This window comes from Gobio gobio, assembly GCF_949357685.1.
Source record: "Gobio gobio genome assembly, chromosome: 24".
NCBI classification, from domain to species: domain Eukaryota; kingdom Metazoa; phylum Chordata; class Actinopteri; order Cypriniformes; family Gobionidae; genus Gobio; species Gobio gobio.
In genome coordinates, this window is record NC_137120.1 from 23645421 (window position 1) to 23666713 (window position 21293).

Genomic DNA, 21293 nt, shown 5'->3' on the forward strand with positions numbered 1-21293 from the left:
CCCAAAGTTAATAATAATAATAATAATAATAAATTTTATTTATATTGCACTTTACATTTAAGACAATCTCAAAGTGCTACAGAGTCAAGAGTTAAAATTAAGTTTAAACAAATTAAAAGTAAAATTAAACATGTCAGTTATATGCTTTTCTAAAGAGATGTGTTTTTAAGTCTTTTTTAAAAACATCTGTAGTCTGTGGGGCCCTCAGGTGGTCAGGGAGGGCGTTCCACAGCCTGGGGGCAGCAGAAGCAAAAGCCCTATCACCCATACTGCAGAGCTTGGTTCTGGGGGTTTGGAGGGTGTGTGAGGTTGCAGACCGGGTGCGTGAGGAGGTCTGGGGGGTGAGGAGTTCCTGTAGGTAAAGGGGGGCATGTCCATGAATGCACTGGTGAGTGAGGAGTGAGACCTTGTACTCAATTCTGAGTGGGACTGGGAGCCAGTGTAGGGATTTCAGAATGGGGGTGATGTGGTCATGCTTGCGCACCCTCATCAGGATCCTGGCAGCGCTGTTCTGTATGTACTGGAGTCTCTGGATGCTCCTGCCAGAGATCCCGATGAGGAGTGCATTACAGTAGTCCAGCCTGGAGGAGACAAAGGCATGGATGAGCTTCTCTGCATCTGGTAGGGTGAGTGTTGGACGGAGTTTGGCGATGTTCTTGAGGTGGTAAAATGATGTCTTACTGAGGTGTTTGATGTGGGTGTCAAAGGTGAGTTGTTGGTCCATTTTAACACCCAAGTTGGTGATAGATGTGGAGAGGGAGATGGTTTCGCCGTAGAAATTGATATTGGTGATGGTGGAAGAGCGGAGCTGATGTGGTGTGCCAACCAGGATGGCCTCCGTTTTGGAACTGTTGAGCTGTAGAAAGTTGAGCTTCATCCAAACCTCTATCTCCTCCAGGCAGTTAGTCAGTGTAGAAGTTGGCAGAGGAGCAGAAGAAGTGGGGGTTGTCTTGAGGTAGAGCTGTGTGTCATCCGCATAGCAGTGAAATGCTATGCCATGGCTGCTAATGATATTGCCAAGGGGGAGCATGTAGAGAGAAAAGAGGGTGGGGCCCAGCACAGAGCCCTGAGGAACACCGCAGGTGACGTTGTGGGTGTGTGATTTGGCTTTGCCCAGGGCGACATGCTCAGTTCTGTCGGTCAGGTAGGAGGTGAACCAGTTGTGAGCGTTTTCTGAGAGTCCAATGGTGTATTGCAGACGGTGGAGAAGGATGTTGTGGTCTACTGTATCAAAAGCAGCTGTGAGGTCCAGGAGGATGAGTAGTGATGGGGAACCAGTATCTGCTGCCATCAGGAGGTCGTTGGTGACTCTGACCAAGGCTGTTTCTGTGCTATGACCAGGGCGGAAACCAGACTGAAATTTTTCATACAGTTTATTGTGTTTGAGGTGATCATGGAGTTGAGCTGCAACTATTTTTTCCAGAACCTTTGATAGGAATGGTAGATTGGAGATGGGCCTGTAATTGGAGAGAACTTCTGGATCCAGGGTGGGTTTTTTCAGTAGAGGTCTGATGACCGCAGTTTTTAATGCAGATGGGATATGACCGGCCAGGAGGGAGTGGTTTATGATCTTGGTGATGAACGGAGAGATGGCAGAGATGTTTGCCTTCAGCAGGGCCGAAGGAAAAGGGTCCAGGGCACAGGTGGACGGCTTCATTCTTTTCATGATGTCCTCTACTTCCTCCTGCGTGGCTTCGGAGAAGGTGCAGAGCGACTGTACAATCTCAAGCGGTGGGTCAGCAGTTGGGAGGTGCAGGATCGCAGTGGTGGAGAGGTGAGAGCGGATGGTGCTAACTTTTTGCTTAAAGAAAGTGATGTGCATGTTGCACCTCTCTTCGGTGATCTCAGAGTGGGAGGGTGAGCGGGGTTTGAGAAGGTGATTTATTGTAGAAAAAAGTTGCTTGGAGTCACCAGGGCTGTTGTTGATGATGTTGGAATAAAACGTGGAACGTGCATCCCTCAGTGCTTCTGCATACGCCCTCCTATGTTCCCTGTATGCCTGTTTGTGGACAGTCAATCCAGAGGCCTTGAGCCGACGCTCAAGGACACGCCCAGCCGCCTTCATCTTGCGCAGTTCGCAGGTGTACCAGGGTGCTGAGCGCGAGAATGAGACCGACCTGGATGTTAAGGGGGCGTGGAGGTCCAGGAGATTGCTCAGGGACTGATTGTAGAAGTCCACGGAGTCATCAACAGAAGAGAAGTCAGTAGAGGCAGACGAGAGAAGTTGAAGGTCCAGGGCCAGGGCATCTGCATTAATGTTTTTTATTTTCCTGAAATGAATCTGTCGCTTTGGTTTGGTGTGGATGGGGGGGAAGGGCAGCTCCATTGACACGACTTTGTGATCTGAAACACCAAGATCGTAAACCTGTAGGTTGCTGATGGGGGCGGAGTTAGAGATGACCAGATCAAGTGTGTGTCCCCTGCAATGTGTGGGGACATCAACATGTTGTCGTAGGTTGATGGAATCCAGCAGCTGAAGAAAATCAGCAGCGGGACGACAAGAAGGGGTGTCAACATGAATGTTTACATCACCCAGGATTATGGTATTGGCAGAGGTAGTACAGAGTGTTGTGAGGAGATCAGACATTTCTGAGATGAAGGCAGAGTTTGGTTTTGGTGGACGATAGATAAGGAGAACAGTCATGGGAAAGGGCGGCTTACATTTAAATGCAAGACATTCACAAGAAGTTCCTAGTTCCTGGGGAAAGTAAATACTGTATTTTCAGTATAAAAATAACACCTTTATTGAACTTGTTATTGTCTTCCGTGTGTGCCTCCACGACGCATGCGCGAGAATATCGCAACTTTAGAATAATAAAATGTAATGAAAATAATGAATAATGAAATTTGGAACCTTTTTTAGAAAGGCAATTAAAAGCCTGTACACAGAATGTAACAGCTCTGTTAAAATGATTAATTTGACTTCTGGTAGGTTTTTTCTCTCTAGGGGCATTAGACAGGGTTGTCCAATCTCTCCATTTCTTTTTCTGCTCGTCACACAGGTTCTTTCTTGCTATGTAAATATGAATTTCTTTCAAGGTATTAACATTTTTGGGAATTAATTAAAAATGTGTCAGCTGGCCGATGACACCACAATCTTTTTAAAAAATGCTGCAGAGGTTAGCAAAGCGATTGGTACCATAAATAATTTTTCTAAGGTATCTGGTCTCAACCTTAATGTTAGCAAATGTGAGATATTTCCACTTAAAAGTGTTAACTCTGATGAAATTGATGGAATCCCTGTTAAGAAGGTAGTCACATATCTTGGTGTAAAACTTTGTAAAGATGAATCCTATCGTAATTCTATTAACTTTCTTCCAATTCTCAACAGTACAAAAAGAAAATTTAACTCTTGGTTGCAGAGAGATTTGTCCATTCATGGTCGTGTCTTATTGTCTAAATCTGAAGGTTTGTCAAGATCTGCATATGTCTCCCAAGCTCTATTTGTACCTAAGTCATTTACCAAAGAGTTTGACAAGTAAATTTTTGACTTTGTTTGGAAAAACAAACCTCATTATTTAAAGGGGGGGGGGAACACTCAGTTTCAGTCAGTCTCATGTCAATCTTGAGTACCTATAGAGTAGCACTGCATCCTGCATATCTCCGAAAAGTCTTTATTTTTATTATAATTATAAAAGAAAGATGCGCTGTTCCGAGTCTTTCCGGAAAAAGCCGTGCGGCTGGGGGCGTATCGTGTGGGCGGAGCTAAAGAATGTCGAGCGCGCGCCGCTGTTACTGTGTTGAGTGCGTCTGAAAGCTGCGTCATCCCTAAAAGCGGGAAAAAACTTTATTCAACATAAAAAATGGCTTTTAATCAGATACAGCCATACATCTATGATCCGGAATCAGACCCAGAGGCTGAAGTTGAACAGGAGCAGCAGCAAAAACGACTAGAGCAGGACGTCAACTATGTGGTATAAGTTACACTAACTATATAATATGTTTAGCGGCTTGTGTTATTTAGAACACCATGTCAAGCGCGAGTGTTACAATGTGTGTGTGTGTGTGTGTGTGTGTGTGTGTGTATGTGTGTGTGTGTTTACGCGTGGTTTGTGAAGACATGATTTGTAGTAAGCGGACTGGTTTTGCGCGTCAGGCTAGTGTTTACATAGAAAGACATGGAATAGTAGCGCATTTGAATGAAGAACCGCGCTTATTTAGTTCAACATATTTCCCCATTCTTTGTGTATTGTTGTTTGGAGTGCTTTTACAATACACAAACATACACATATAGTGGCCAGCTAAACAAATGTACACACACTATACATCGCATGCTCCATTGATCAATACGTGATCATGTTTGGGTTACTTGATGGGCATAGGCAAAAACAGACATTTGAAGCAGTCAAACCTGCGGTTCCAACGTTGGGACCTTTATCGTTGGGACCTTTATCGTTGGGACCGCTCCATCCTTCAGTATTAGGCGATCTGAAAATCCGGCGTCGAACTGGGCCTTGTTTATAAAACAATCGGCACTGAAATGCAGGGAACAGACATAAATATTTGCGCAACTCAGTTGTTGATCCGGAAAAGCAAATTCCATCTGTACGAGCCAGCGCTTTGATGGGCGTAGCCTATTGTTTTCACGCTCTCTCTCTCTCTCGCGCGCGCTCTTCCGGTAGAATTGTCCGTACGGCCCATACAAGGAAATTCCGCCCTGTTGACGTCAAGCGGACCCATGATCGAAAAAAACTTTCCGAAACTTATGACTAACAGGAAGTACTAATTTTGGCAAAGAAATACTCCCATCAAACGTCCACCTTAGCTTATGAAACGGTGTCCATGTTTAGCATGGGAATCCAAGTCTTTAACAGTGCCAAAAGATCAGTATGCATGAAACAGCATTTCACCCCCCCTTTAAAGAAAAATATATTATGCATTCCACATGACCAGGGTGGTTTAAATGTTGTGGATTTTACTACTTTGAATAGCACTTTTAAAATAAATTGGTTAAAAATTTTTATTAAAAATAATTGCTCTATGTGGAATATTTTCCCTAACCATTTGTTTGAACAACTTGGTGGTATACATTTTTTTCTTAGATGCAGTTTTGACATTAACAAAATACCTCTTAAATTATCGAATTTTCACAGGCAAGTCCTTTTAACGTGGTGTTTGGCTTTTAAGCACAACTTTTCTCCTCACTCCTTTTTTATATGGAATAACAAGTATATCACACACCAAAGAAAATCCTTATTTTTTAGACATTGGTTTGAGTCTGATATATTGTTGGTTGGTCACTTGTTGGATTCGAATGGTCAGTTTTTGAGTATTGGTGAACTATGTCTTAAATTTAAGTGTCATATTTCTGTTAAAGAATATTGTATTGTCCTGAACTCTATTTCTGCCAAAATTCTATCTCTATTCAGGAATCATAGCCTACTTGGTGTAACACTGTAGGGAGTAAAGTCTCTAAACATTTGTTTTTAGATAAAATTGATTTAATTAATGATAAATGCAGTAACCAATCGATTAGATCTCTTTTTGTTAATATCTCTTCTCCTCCGTCTAAATTTGTTTGGGTTAATATGTTTCCTTCATTTGAGTGGGAACATCTTTGGGGTGTTCTTAATGTGTAACAAATAAAACCAAAGAAGTGTCATTTAAAATTGCTCATAGAATATATCCTGTGAAAGAAACATTAGAGCGTTTTCGTCTGGATATTGATTACAATTGCTCTTTTTGTAATTGTGAAAAAGAATCTATTGTGCATTTATTTTTTGAATGTGCCTGTTCATCTTTCTTTTGGTATGAGATGTCACAATTTCTAAGTGCTAAAATGAATTGCAACCTAGTCTTAAATTTGTCCTCTGTTTTACTTCATTCACATGAATTTGACTTTTCCAAAAGAATGATATATATTGTTGATTTGTTTTTGTTAATGGGAAAATTTTTCATTCATCAATCTAAATGGAATAACTCGAAACCCAATTTTGCTCATTTTCAAACAGTCTTTAAAGGTTATTTAGAATCTATAAAGTTTTCAAAAAACCGAAAAGCCCAAAAAAACTGTGTATTTGCTAAATGAATTTAACATGTCTGTGATGCCCTTTTAATTTTGTTTTGATTTTGTTTTTTTACTTTAACTATTGTTCTTTCACTGTATACTTGAAAAATGTGTAAATGTGTGGAATTGTGTTGCTATTGAATTCTGTAATTTTGAATGTATAATAAAAAAAATAATAAAAAAAAATCCGTCCTTGTCCTGAATGCTTCTCAAAGGCGGATTCAGTTTTCTAAGCCTACACGCGCCCTCTGGAGGAACACTTTGGTTTATCAGGAAACGCTTACATTTGCCCGCCAATGATTTTGGGAGACAAACGAAAAGCATTTTGGGTAATTTTGAAAGATGGCGGACGACGCTGAGCAGGTATGCTATTTTGTTAGCTTTACAAGAGTGTATGTTTTTATTTATTTTTTATAATCGCGGAGCTGAAACATAGTTTTTACTTATGTCTTAGTGTGTCGAGGCAGTTTATTCAGCAGGGTTCACACGGTTGCTCATATATGGTCATTCAATTACAATAATATTAAATTACTGAAATATTGTATTACTGAAACTCAAAACTCTGCAGCAACAAACCACCAACACTGTCGAAGAGCCTCTGGATCTGATCAGGTTGAGTCTGGATGAGAGAATCTACGTGAAGATGAGGAATGACAGAGAGCTGCGCGGCAGACTGCACGTGAGATCAAACACTGCATTTTTCATTTTGCAATCTAGTTTTCCTTCCTTTTCATATTTAATATCATAATACCGTGTAATACCATAATGCACAACAACACAATGTTAAACGACATGAACGATTTTAACTTTGTCTTGCCAGTGGTGTTAGTTAAACCCCTGCTTAAAGTTCACAAAAGGATGTAGACAACAAACTATGTATGATATGTTATATATATATATGCATTGTGTGTGTGTCCAGTCACGGTCAACTTTACATACGCCTTGCATAATCTGCAAAATTGTAATTATTTTAACAAAATAAGAAGGATCATACAAAATATATTTTTATTTAGCACTGTCCTGAATTAGATATTTCACACAAAAGATTTTTACATAATATAGTCCACAAGAAACACACAAAATGCTGTAGATTTTTTTTTTAAACATCAATGTCAATATTAAATTAAAACCGTGTTTCCCATACATGGACTAATTTGTGGCAGTGCGCCACATAATCAACACCAGCCGGCACATATTGCGTGTTATTAATAAAAACATTTTTAACGCTATTTAAAATGTGCAGCGTATTCGTTCAGCTGCATTTCCTTTCCCTGCTCTCCCTCCGCCTCTCTGTCACTCACGCGTCACTCTCTCTCACACACACACACACACACACACAAAAAAAAGGTGCGTTCCATTCGACAGTAAAGCTTGGTACATACAGAACAAAGTTTGTTCTGGCCATGACATTCCATACATCACGAGAAAAGCAGGTGCCGGACATTTCCGTTTCTCTGCATTAACTTTACATTTCTGACCAATCACACAATAGTTCTCGGACACCCACAAGAAGAAAGTTCTGCTCAGCTGATGTGTCGAGAACAAGCTGCGAGAACTCCCAAACCAGGGCTGCGGGAACAAAATGATGTAATTTTGTTTTCTGGGAATTTTTTCTCTGTTCTTGCAGAGTATGTAACGGCCTTTAGTCAGGGTTAACAAACTCATTTGGCATGAGACATACGCTTTCAGGTTCTGTCTCACGGTCTCACTCTGCCCTAGTAAATCTCACGCAAATTGCCAAACCTGCTTTTGATATGAACCAAAGTCTAAGCTTTTACATTTTTTAAAAGTTTTAATACGAAATTCAAACAATAAATAGCGTTTTGGCGCTAATGTGGCATAAAAGTTAAAGCCAGAGCCATTGAAAAACAGAGTTGCGACCATAGACTGTAAAAAAAATGGACGTAGTGTCCGTGACGTCACCCATAGGATTCAGAAGAGCAGTTTTGAAGTGTAAAGTAGGGACGAGCTGGCCGTTGCCAACTTGGCAGCGCGTCACTCCCGGATAATAGAAAATGGGCAAAAAGATGGGATGTGGGCAGAGCTGAGGTGACACGATGATTAAGATACAGCAAATAAATGGCTATCCACCTGTCACTCGAAGTGGCCACGCCCTTAATTATGCATAACTTTAATGTTTTATATAATGTAAACGAATGAGTTATAAAAAAATTCACCCCCCTCACAGTTGTCATGAAGGGCAAAATTAGCCGTATAGACCAAAACCACAATTTGTACCAGGCTGTAAACATGCTTTATTCTGCTGTAAAGTTGGCCATTTTAACATGGGGCTCAATGAGATTCTGCTCCCTTCTGGAGCCTGTCCCTAGCGGCCAGTCGATGAATTGCAGTTTAAGGCACTTCCGTATTGGCTTCAAGAGAAACTGCGGGAGGTTGCCGCTTGGTTGCGACATGCTTTCATCTCCCAACGGCACGCAATTTTTGGTAAACAGTACAGCATACTGTGCATTGTATTTAGTCCTCAGGTATTCCTTACTAATTGGTCACACTCATACTCGTGGGTGGTCAAATGTTACCATACACCTTAACTATTTTTCAATAATTTTTTTTTTCTATATTTTAGTTTAAAGGGTTAGTTCACCCAAAAAGGAAAATTCTGTCATTAATTACTTACCCTCATGTCGTTCGACACCCGTAAGACCTCCGTTCATCTTCAGAACACAAATGAAGATTTTTTTAGTTGAAATCTGATGGCTCTGAAAGGCCTCCATTGGCACAATGCACGGTACACTCTCAAGACCCTTAAAAGGTACTAAAGACGTTGTTACAAAGTCCATCTCACTACAGTGGTTCTACAATAACTTTATGGAGTGACGAGAATAGTTTTTGTGCGCAAAAAAACCCTAAATAACGACTTATATGGTGATGACTATTTCAAAACACGGCATCATGAAGCTTTGAAGCGTTATGAATCAGTGAGTCGATTCAGCAGTTTGGATCGCCAAATTTCAGCAGTTTGGCGGTTTGACACGCGATCCGAATCATGATTCGACTCACTGATTCATAACGCTTCGAAGCTTCATGATGCCGTGTTTTGAAATCGTCATTGTGTGTTCCGAAGATGAACAGAGGTCTTACGGGTGTCGAACGACATGAGGGTAAGTAATTAATGACAGAATTTTCATTTTTGGGTGAACTAACCCTTTAATAATATTTATTGAATATTTTGAGGAGATCTTTTGGCTCTAACTATTTGTGCAATAATTAAAATATTAATAATTAAATGCAATTAAAACGTAAAATATTTTTCTTCTAATATTTTTCTTATTTATATTACAATTAGTATAGTAACTAAAGGGTTAGTTCACCCAAAAATGAAAATTCTGTCATTAATTACACCCGTCAGACCTCCGTTCATCTTAGGAACAGAAATTAAGATATTTTAGTTGAAATCTGATGCCTCTGAAAGGCCTCCATTGGCTCAATGGTACTCTACACTCTCAAGACCCTTAAAAGGTACTAAAGACGTCGTTACAAAGTCCATCTCACTACAGTGGTTCTAAAATAACTTTATGAATCGGCGGCAATAGTTTTTGTGCGCAAAAAAAACCTAAATAACGACTTACATAGTGATGACGATTTCAAAACAAAGCATCATGAAGCTTCATGATGCCGTGTTTTGAAACTGCCAATTTAGGGGACATCACCCAACCCTAATTCCAATGCAAAGAGGCAAATTAGAGTCATTTTGTGCCTGGAAAAATTATATTTTTTTTCTAATGCCATTACACACTAGGTGCCTGAATGGCTCTTTAATAAATATACATCTAGTCTAGTTTCTCAAAGTATTGCAGATCATAACTGCTTATTTTTAGGTTTTGCATTTGAATAGATATTTGGACATGATCAATCAATAGATTTCTTTAAATGTGAAATTTAAAAAAGTTAATAACATACATCCTAATACTTTAATGATACTTATATAAGCACACACAAGTGAATATTAATGAATGCGAGCAAATAATATTTAACCCAAGATAAGTTTAAAATAGTGCTAAAAAGGCTAAATTACTTTTCCTTATATACAGTAGGCTGTATACTTGTGTTGTCTAAAGTACCGACCGCGATACCAAGTCTGAACTGAAATTTTAAAGGGGCCATGAACTGTTTAAAAAAAAAAAAAAAAGTATGATGTTTCCTGGGGTGCACTTATAATGATAGAATGCTTTTTACATCAAAAATTGTCATAATTTATAAACAAAAGACTTCAGTGGAAACACCCACTGCTGTGATTGGCTAATGTCTTTGCATTTGGAATGGTATTACTCCCTCTTTTAGCTCGATTTTACAATTACAACTCTCATGGTTAACTAATCGTGAAAAGTGTTGCATAAAATTTAGATCTATGGCCTTATATTAAAGGTCCTGTTCTTCGTGATCCCATTTTTCAAACTTTAGTTAGTGTGTAATGTTGCTGTTAGAGCATATATAATACCTGTAAAATTATAACGCTCAAAGTTCAATGCCAAGCGAGATATTTTATTTAACCGAAGTTCCCTTTCAAAGCCTACAGCGAACGGCCGGTCTGGACTACATCCCTGTACATCCTGCTTTAATGACGTCAGTAGAACAGGTTGTCGACTAACCTCCGCCCACAAGAGTACGCGAAAAAGGGGGCGTGGTCTTGTTGCTCCCGCGTGGAGAAGAGGAAGTGTTGCGTTTGTATAGTTTGTTTGTCGCCATGTCGTCGAGACACTGTTATTTTCATCCCGGAGTCAAGTCACCTTTGTTTGGCTTTCCCAGGGACGCTGTACTTAGAGATCATTGAGCGCATGCATCCCCGTTATGGTAAGAGGCGTGACCTTTCCGGTAACGTGCGCTAAGCTGCTGTCGAATCACAACACGGGAACCGCTGGCACAATCAGAACTCGTTACGTGTTTCTGAAGGAGGGACTTCATAGAACAGGGAAATCTTTCAAGCCGTTTTTAGGACAGTGAAAACAGCAGTATACAGATAAGTAAATTGTGTGAAAAATACAGTTTTTTTACACGCGAAACATGAACACATGTTATATTGCACACTGTAAACACAATCAAAGCTTCAAAAAAACATGAAAAACGGGACCTTTAAGATTGTGGCATGAAAAGTTGCAGTGATGATCATTGTAGCCGGTCACACACATGCTGAGTGCATGAAAGCAGTGATCTCCTCATTGCAACTCAGTTTCTGTACACTAACGAATGCTTTCATCTTCACTAACAGTGCAAACGTGAAATATTTAAGAGATTCGTTGAATAAAACGGGACTCGTTGATAAACGCGTCACTGATAAACTCTCCTGTTTGATTGACAGGTTCAGCGCGTGCTTGCCAAATACATTTTCATCCTAAGAGAAACAACACAAGTTGATGTTTAGTCACTGGTCTGATTTACTGACACACAGACAAAGAACATCTGACTACATGAATCATTACATATCAGAAATCACTGGTCCCAAATCAGGCATTAGAATTAACAGTTACTTACATGTAATGTTTATTGCGTTGTAGCGCGATGGTTTAACACTAGGCCTATGTTACATGTGCAAATCGGTGGGCGGGGCTAAACAGGCAGTGATGAAGTAGGCGTTGATATTCTTCTGCTGAGGCGGTGCTTGCCTCCCTTTGACGTCATAAAGTTGAAAAACCGTTTCGTTTGCTGGGCCTGGTGTCTATAAAAGCTTTTCTTTGACTAACAAGGACGTTTTCAGCTCTGAAACTGATATTCTTATATTACCATGACCTAGGACTGGGCGATAAAACGATAACGATATGTATCGCGATAGACACGTAATCGATATCAATAAAAAAATGCGGTAATAACAGTTAAAGCCAGAGGTGTTGAAAAACAGAGTTGCGACATGCTTTCATCTCCCAGTGGCGCACAATTTTTGGTAAACAGTACAGCATACTATGCATTGATTATTACGTCAACGATATTTACAGTATCATTTTAATGTTAATGTTTTTGCTTGTATTTAGCCCTATCGTTGTCTCGTGTTGGATTCATTCTTCAGTAACAGAACCGGAGTGGAGTGATAAGTGGAAAATGAGTGCCACAGCGAGCGAGGAAATTGTTGATAAAACAAGTCAACTCGCCAGTATGGCAGTTTTTTGGATTTTATAAGTCTGACAGTAGTCAGACCAATGTCGTCTGCATATAATGCAAGACTGTCTTGTTTATACTTTCGTCTGGCTCCGCAGCGTGAGCCTCCGCTGACAGTGCGCACGCGAGCCTCGTTCGTTTGGGGAGGAGTTTAAACTCGATGCACTCGCTGTTGTGCTATTCTTGACTTTGGCTGAATCCGAAATCGCCCCCTAAATCCTCAATCACTTTTCCCTGCTTTAATCTACTAATACAGTTCACCTTTGAAGGAGTGAATAAAAACAAGTGAGCGAATTCGGACAGCCGCTGTGTGTACATCAGCTGTACACTTGTTATTGCGGTGCAAAGTGGGATAGAATGAGTGCACTCAATAACGTCCTCTATCGTTTTGGACACCACTACAAATGGCTGTCCCCTCAAATAGTGCCCTAATAAAGGATATAGGGGGCGATTTCTGATTCAGCCGTTGAAACTACATGGAGAGGTACCCTGCATCAGTGCCTTATGACAAAGCATCTAAACGGTAACAGTTACAAAGAAATAACAGAGGCACTGCGCCTTAGTGTTAAGAGATAATTAAGTGTTCATTGTGATTTTAGACTTGTGTTTAAATTTGAATTATTTGAGTGTTTTCCATGGTTGTGTTGACATTTATGCTTTTATAACTGAGGGGATTATAATCAGAGGAAGGTTACGTTTACAATAAAAATGTTTAAATGTAAAATATTTTTCTCCTGGTCCTTATATTAAATAGGTCATAAAAATATCAATAATTATTGATATCGACCGATATGAAACACTTATATCGCCCAGGGAAAGTTGATTTCTTAATTCATCACCCCTTTAAAAATGTGACGCTTTGAGCGCAGTTGAGCTGGAATTAGGGCTGAACGATACATCGAATTTTCATCGGCATCGCGATATGAACTCGCGCGATGAACACATCGCAACAGACAGCCTGACACAATGAATAAGGGAAAACAGTTTATTACATGCGCCAATCTGAGAAACGTAGCCAATTCTGAATACTTGGATTACTTCCACATTGAATTGCATTTTATAAGTGTAGGAATGCGGCCATCTAATCCTGCTTACTAAACGTATATTAAAAAAAATTTAGCTAACGTCAAACGGGGCCATCGGCTCTTGGGCTGGTAAATCAGCACATAGGAGAATGTTGCACGTCAACTAAGCTGGTAGCAAACACTTTTTTTTGTATATGAATGCTGTTTTACGTGAATATTATGACACGAGTGAAGCACAAAGCTTTATTTACAAAATAAATAATAGGTTCGCAATTAAATGTTACATCGCAGCCATGGAAACGTATGGATTCATGCCGAACGAGAGAGGATGGTGAGACAAATTTAAGTTTGCTTGGGTTTTGCGATCTGGTCACACGATTTTCCACGAATATAACAATAGGCTTACTCCATTTTATTCTGCTGGACATGGAATCTCTTATTTATTTTCCCAAATTCTCATTTACGTCTCTCACAGGGGATTAAACGTTTCTTCCTTTCTTCCCTTGATTTATTTAGGAGTAGCCTAGGCTATATTCGCATCATTTACTGTGGTAAAGTAGAAAACAGAGGAGGACAGATACATTTTACTTCAAACTTTACTTTATTTAACACAGTTTGTGCTTGCTATTAGACTTGGTCAAGTTTATGTGTATAGCGTATTTCATACACGTCGGAGATTTTTAGTTTCGCTTTCTCTCACAGCGCATAATCAAACAAAGCCTAAGTTCTTGACCCTGCGGAAGATAATTTAACTCTTCACATTTTACTACAAGTAGCCTATCAGTTTTGTAACATCAGGAGAAAACATGAAGATATTAGAAAACGATGCTTCTTTCCTGCTTGTGTCATCCCTTTCAGCGCAAAGAGGCATGACGCACGTCTGTGGGGAAATATAAACACATTTTTTCTTTAACTAATATTTAACTTATATTATTTATATTTCGATTATTTACTGATATTTATTTTAATGTTTTACAGGCTATAGTAGGCTATGTTGTTTCCCTGACGAAAGTAGGCCTACTAAAATAAACACGCATGTTTGAGCCTTGTATTTTTTATTTTCAAAATGTAGGCTATTTAATTGAGGAGATATATATATATATATATATATATATATATATATATATATATATATATATATATATATATATATATATATATATATATATATATATATATATATATATATATATATATATATATATATATATATATATATATATATATATATATATATATATATATATATATATATATATATGCACGCACGCACGCACACACACATATATATACATATATATATATATATATACACATATATATATATATATATATATACACATATACATACATGCATACATGCATACATACACACACACACCTCAATCTCAATTAAATAGCCTACATTTTGAAAAAAAATTAAAATATAAACAAATAATATATTTAACGAATATATAACACATTTATATATATATATATATAATATAGGCTATATAAAAAATATATAGGCATGTGTAGCCGCCACCCCCAACCACCACGCCACTGAACAGTTGCACTGCCATGTTATATTTCGTTCTCCCTTCTCTTTCTTTAATATGAAATGCTGTTTGAATTTCCGAGATAGAAACGCTTTATTGCCCTAACTCTGTTGTTCTGGCTCCATCTCTACCTCTAGCTCCCGCTGCTCCTCTTCCGACTCCATTGTGACTGGTCACGCAAACCGTTTTCATATTGGAGCTTCTGAGAAATGCACTGAGTTTCCTTAATTTATTTAGAGAGTAAATAAACTAATGAAACTGAGAAGTATGTTATCCATTGATTTCAACAATATAACTGTATTATAAATATCAACTATTTAAATTGTAACTGCAACGCAATACAGTTACTCATAATATGTATTCTGAATACGTAATGCCGGTACATGTATTCCGTTACTGCCCAACACTGAACACGACCTATTAAAGCACTAAGACATGGGAACAGTATAGCTAACATTCACATTTGAATATTTATCGCAAGTCATATCGTCATCGCAATATTAAACAATGTTATCGCACATCGCAGCTTTTCCTCATATCGTGCAGCCCTAGCTGGAATCATAAACACCTCTGACTGGCCATTCTGCTAACGCGCTCATCGGATGTGTCTGTGATTGGCTACAATGATCAGTTTGAAAGCACACGGAAGTGTTTGAAAGTGTTTTGAAAGCGGGAGTGTTTGAAAGCACAAGCAGGCGTCAACCAGCGGACCGGTAGGCTGATAGTAGGGCTGTGCAATTCATTGAATTTCGATTTCGATTTTGGCTCCCAACGATCACCAAAATAGTACAAGCGAGAAAAAACGATTATTTTGCTATGTTCAGTTTCGCAAGAACACTCTTATTTTGTCTTGCGTTCTGAAAGAAACGCGCACATCCGCCCCTCCCGAAGCCACAAACTCTCTCATGTCGTCTCGTGTGCATATCATCCGCTGGAATTTAAAAACTCAGCACGAGTAAAGATGGCAGAAGGAGGGCAGTTACAGCAGCGTTTGGTGAGCAAAAAAGGCAAAACCAACTCAGTTGTATGGGAACAGTTTGGCTTCGAGGAATCAGACGACGAGCAGAAACATGCTACGTGCAAGATTTGCTACATGGCAGTGGCTGCAACGCAAGGGAACACCACAAATTTGTTTAACCACTTGAAAATTAAACACAGAGTGACCTATGACAATCTAATAAAGAAACAATATGTATATAGTAGTCTATATGTATATAGTTCCATATATGTCACCACAATATTTTCGTAACTTGTTTTATATCAATTTGTTTAAGAAATGTATTAAAATCAGGTTAAGTGTAATCTATGATAAGTTATTAAAATGTTAGAATTGTTGCATGGGTTGAAACATACCTTTAGTAACAAAAACAAGTGTATTAAAAAATTGCTCACACTGCAACATGTGCTAACCAGGGCTGCGTTCAGCCCCGACAAAACGTTTTTTAAACGGAAAGGGTGCAGCGTTGAACACCCTGTTCTGATGACGCAAGAGTTGTAACTATGGCAGCTGCCCTTGCTGTCCAGAATAAAATACAACATCCCAATCCCATTTAATCAAACTTTATCTCCTGGTAATCAATTCTAATTTTATTTTATTTCTTGTTCCCACTTTTTTAATTAGGGGCCAAGCACCGAAGGTGCGAAGGCACCTATTGAAACCGTTCCCGTTCTTATTATTAGGGGCCAAGCACCGAAGGTGCGAAGGCACCTATTGAAACCGTTCCCGTTCCTATTATTATTAGGGGCCAAGCACCGAAGGTGCGAAGGCACCTATTGAAACCGTTCCCGTTCCTATTATTATTAGGGGCCAAGCACCGAAGGTGCGAAGGCACCTATTGAAACCGTTCCCGTTCCTATTATTATTATTATTCATCTTCTTCTTCTTCCGCCACGAAGTCTATGGCAGCCCATAGAACCGTATGGTAAAAAGTTATGAAATTTGGCACACTAATAGAGGACAGTCTGAAATGTCACCATAGCAAATTTTGAGTCTCTAACTCAATCCCTCTAGCGCCACCATCAGTCCAAAATTAGACTCATGTTTATGCTAATAACTTTTGAACCATAAGGGCTAGAAACGAAATTCTTTTTCCCTCTGATTCCTTGGCTCAAGACAATTCGATTGCACCCTATGACGTCATTTTCCGTCATAATAATTTTCCCGCCATTTTTAATTAACCGAAAAACTTACTTTTGCGAACTCGTCCTAGACGGTTCATCCGATTTGCACGAAAATTTAACCAGATCATCTTCAGACCATGCTGACAAAAAATCTTGCAAATCAAGTTGATTCGTCAAATCATTTGCGATAAACGCGCAAACAAATTTTACGTAGCGGTTGCAAAAGCACTCTTAAGGCAATATCTCCGCAACGCTTTATCGTATTCAAACCAAACTTGGTACATGTCATCACAAGCATGACTTGAGGCAACATGCAGTGTCTCGGCGCAGCGCCACCTGCTGGTCCGGAGATACAAAAAATGGCTGTTTTTGCTTATAACTTTTGAACCGTTTGTCCAAAAATCATAAAAGTGGTCTCGTTAGATTCAGGACGGCATGCCAAGTCGTCTGATATTCAATTTTACCATATCGGCCATTTTGGCTGTCGGCCATTTTGAATTATGTGCTAAAATGCTATATTTTACAAATGCATTAGTGTATTGTTACTAAACTCGGTATGTGACTTCCACTCCATGCCCTGAAGGTACTCAAAAAGTTTTGGGGCAGTGCCACCTTGTGGTCAAAAGTTATAACAAACTTGACAAAAATGCTAATAACTTTTGATTTAATTAGCTTAGTATAATGAAACTGGTCATAATACATTCATTGGCTCATGCCGATTCAATTGCATCCTATGACGTCATTTTCGGTCATGATAATTTCCCCGCCATATTTAATTTTCCAAAAAACCTACTTTTGCGAACTCGTCCTAGACGGTTTGTCCGATTTGCACGAAAATTGAACCAGATCATCTTCAGACCATGCTGACAAAAAATCTTGCAAATCAAGTTGATTCGTCAAATCGTTTTTGATAAACGTGCACACAAATTTTACGTAGCGGTTGCAAAAACACTCATAAGGCTATATCTCCACAATGCTTTATCGTGTTCAATCCAAACTTGGTACATGTCATCACAAGCTTGACTTGAGGCAACTTGCAGCGTTTCGGCGCAGCGCCACCTACTGGTCCGGAGATACAAAAAATGGCTATTTTTGCTTATAACTTTTGAACTGTTTGTCCAAAAATCATAAAAGTTGTCTCGTTAGATTCAGGACGGTATTCAGAGTTGTCTGATATTCAATTTTACCATATCGGCCATTTTGGCTCTCGGCCATTTTGAATTATGTGCTAAAATACTATATTTTACAAACGCATTAGTCTATCGTTACGAAACTTGGTATGGGTCTTCTGCACCATGCTTTGAAGGTACTCAAAAAGTTTTGGGGCAGTGCCACCTTGTGGTCAGAGGTTATAACAAAATTTACAAACATGCTAATAACTTTTGAATAAATTAGCCTAGTTTAATGAAACTGGTCATAATACATTTATTGGCTCATGCCGAGAACATAGATACTAATTTTGCCATATTTGGTCAAACATCCTGTCCTCAATGTTCTTATTTGATCAAAACCTACTTTTTCAAACTCATCCTAGACCGTTTGTCCAATTTCCACCAAAATCGAATCGTATCATCTTCAGACTATGTCAACAAAAAGTTAGGGATTTTGCATCAATAGATGAAACCGTTTTTGTAAACCGCAGTGACGAAGTTGAGCCATGATGCCAAAATGACTCTTGAGGCTGTATCTCTGCAATGCTTTGACATATTGGCATCAAACTTTGCATGTGTCATTGTTCCCTTATTCTGACTACACCACATCAATTTCGTAACTGTGCCACCTATTGGTCAAAAGTGATAAACCATTAACTTATATTATCAGTGACTCTATATATGATATTTCAGCCATTTTGCCTAATCTTCTTAAACTGTATAATTGTTAATTGTTGCAGTTGGTCTGACACTCTTAGACTACAATGCATTTTTCAGCCTTTTGCCTAAAATCATCTTAAAACGTGATTAATTGCTCATTGCTCCAGTTGATCTGACACTGCCAGCCATTTTGGCATGTCTTGTCTTCTTCTTTGCGCTTGGCCCCGGTATTGCTGCTTGTTATTATTAGGGGCCAAGCACCGAAGGTGCGAAGGCACCTATTGAAACCGTTCCCGTTCTTATTATTATTATTCATCTTCTTCTTCTTCTTCTTCTTCTTCTTCTTCTTCTTCTTCCGCCACGAAGTCTATGGCAGCCCATAGAACCGTATGGTAAAAAGTTGTGAAATTTGGCACACTAATAGAGGACAGTCTGACATGTCACCGTAGCAAATTTGGAGTCTCAAACTCAATCCCTCTAGCGCCACCATCAGTCCAAAATTGGACTCATGTTTATGCTAATAACTTTTGAACCATAAGGGCTAGAAACAAAATTCTTTTTTCCTCTGATTCCTTGGCTCAAGACGATTCCATTGCACCCTATGACGTCATATTCCGTCATAAAAATTTTCCCGCCATTTTGAATTTTCCGAAAAACCTACTTTTACGAACTCGTCCTAGACGGTTCATCCGATTTGCACGAAAATTGAACCAGATCATCTTCAGACCATGCTGACAAAAAATCTTGCAAATCAAGTTGATTCGTCAAATCATTTGCGATAAACGCGCAAACAAATTTTACGTAGCGGTTGCAAAAACACACTTAAGGCAATATCTCCGCAACGCTTTATCGTATTCAAACCAAACTTGGTACATGTCATCACAAGCATGACTTGAGGCAACATGCAGTGTTTCGGCGCAGCGCCACCTACTGGTCCGGAGATACAAAAAATGGCTGTTTTTGCTTATAACTTTTGAACCGTTTGTCCAAAAATCATAAAAGTGGTCTCGTTAGATTCAGGACGGCATGCCGAGTCGTCTGATATTCAATTTTACCATATCGGCCATTTTGGCTGTCGGCCATTTTGAATTATGTGCTAAAATGCTATATTTTACAAATGCATTAGTGTATTGTTACTAAACTCGGTATGTGACTTCCACTCCATGCCCTGAAGGTACTCAAAAAGTTTTGGGGCAGTGCCACCTTGTGGTCAAAAGTTATAACAAACTTGACAAAAATGCTAATAACTTTTGATTTAATTAGCTTAGTATAATGAAACTTGTCATAATACATTCATTGGCTCATGCCGATTCAATTGCATCCTATGACGTCATTTTCGGTCATGATAATTTCCCCGCCATATTTAATTTTCCAAAAAACCTACTTTTGCGAACTCGTCCTAGACGGTTTGTCCGATTTGCACAGAAATTGAACCAGATCATCTTCAGACCTTGCTGACAAAAAATCTTGCAAATCAAGTTGATTTGTCAAATCGTTTTTGATAAACGTGCACACAAATTTTACGTAGCGGTTGCAAAAACACTCATAAGGCTATATCTCCACAATGCTTTATCGTATTCAAACCAAACTTGGTACATGTCATCACAAGCATGACTTGAGGCAACTTGCAGCGTTTCGGCGCAGCGCCACCTACTGGCCCGGAGATACAAAAAATGGCTATTTTTGCTTATAACTTTTGAACTGTTTGTCCAAAAATCATAAAAGTTGTCTCGTTAGATTCAGGACGGTATTCAGAGTTGTCTGATATTCAATTTTACCATATCGGCCATTTTGGCTCTCGGCCATTTTGAATTATGTGCTAAAATACTATATTTTACAAACGCATTAGTCTATCGTTACGAAACTTGGTATGGGTCTTCCGCACCATGCTTTGAAGGTACTCAAAAAGTTTTGGGGCAGTGCCACCTTGTGGTCAGAGGTTATAACAAAATTTACAAACATGCTAATAACTTTTGATTAAATTAGCCTAGTTTAATGAAACTGGTCATAATACATTTATTGGCTCATGCCGAGAACATAGATACTAATTTTGCCATATTTGGTCAAACATCCTGTCCTCAATGTTCTTATTTGATCAAAACCTACTTTTTCAAACTCATCCTAGACCGTTTATCCAATTTCCACCAAAATCGAATCGTATCATCTTCAGACTATGTCAACAAAAAGTTAGGGATTTTGCATCAATAGATGAAACCGTTTTTGTAAACCGCAGTGACGAAGTTGAGCCATGATGCCAAAATGACTCTTGAGGCTGTATCTCTGCAATGCTTTGACATATTGGCATCAAACTTTGCATGTGTCATTGTTCCCTTATTCTGACTACACCACATCAATTTCGTAACTGTGCCACCTATTGGTCAAAAGTGATAAACCATTAACTTATATTATCAGTGACTCTATATATGATATTTCAGCCATTTTGCCTAATCTTCTTAAACTGTATAATTGTTAATTGTTGCAGTTGGTCTGACACTCTCAGACTACAATGCATTTTTCAGCCTTTTGCCTAAAATCATCTTAAAACGTGATTAATTGCTCATTGCTCCAGTTGATCTGACACTGCCAGCCATTTTGGCATGTCTTGTCTTCTTTGCGCTTGGCCCCGGTATTGCTGCTTGCAGCTATATTTATTATTAGGGGCCAAGCACCAAAGGTGCGAAGGCAC

At 39.0% G+C, this 21293-nt stretch overlaps 1 protein-coding gene across 1 annotated transcript in view; it reads left to right on the plus strand.

Annotated features, from left to right (window-relative positions):
• The first annotated feature begins 6318 nt into the window (after positions 1-6318).
• The window catches only part of lsm3 (LSM3 homolog, U6 small nuclear RNA and mRNA degradation associated), a 35215-nt gene continuing 20240 nt past the window's right edge, over positions 6319-21293 (plus strand). Inside the window, exons 1-2 of the mRNA XM_079807696.1 lie at positions 6319-6370; positions 6576-6686. Coding sequence (XP_079663822.1) covers positions 6350-6370; positions 6576-6686 — 132 coding nt within the window. The 5' untranslated portion in view covers positions 6319-6349. The remainder of the gene's footprint in view (positions 6371-6575; positions 6687-21293) is intronic.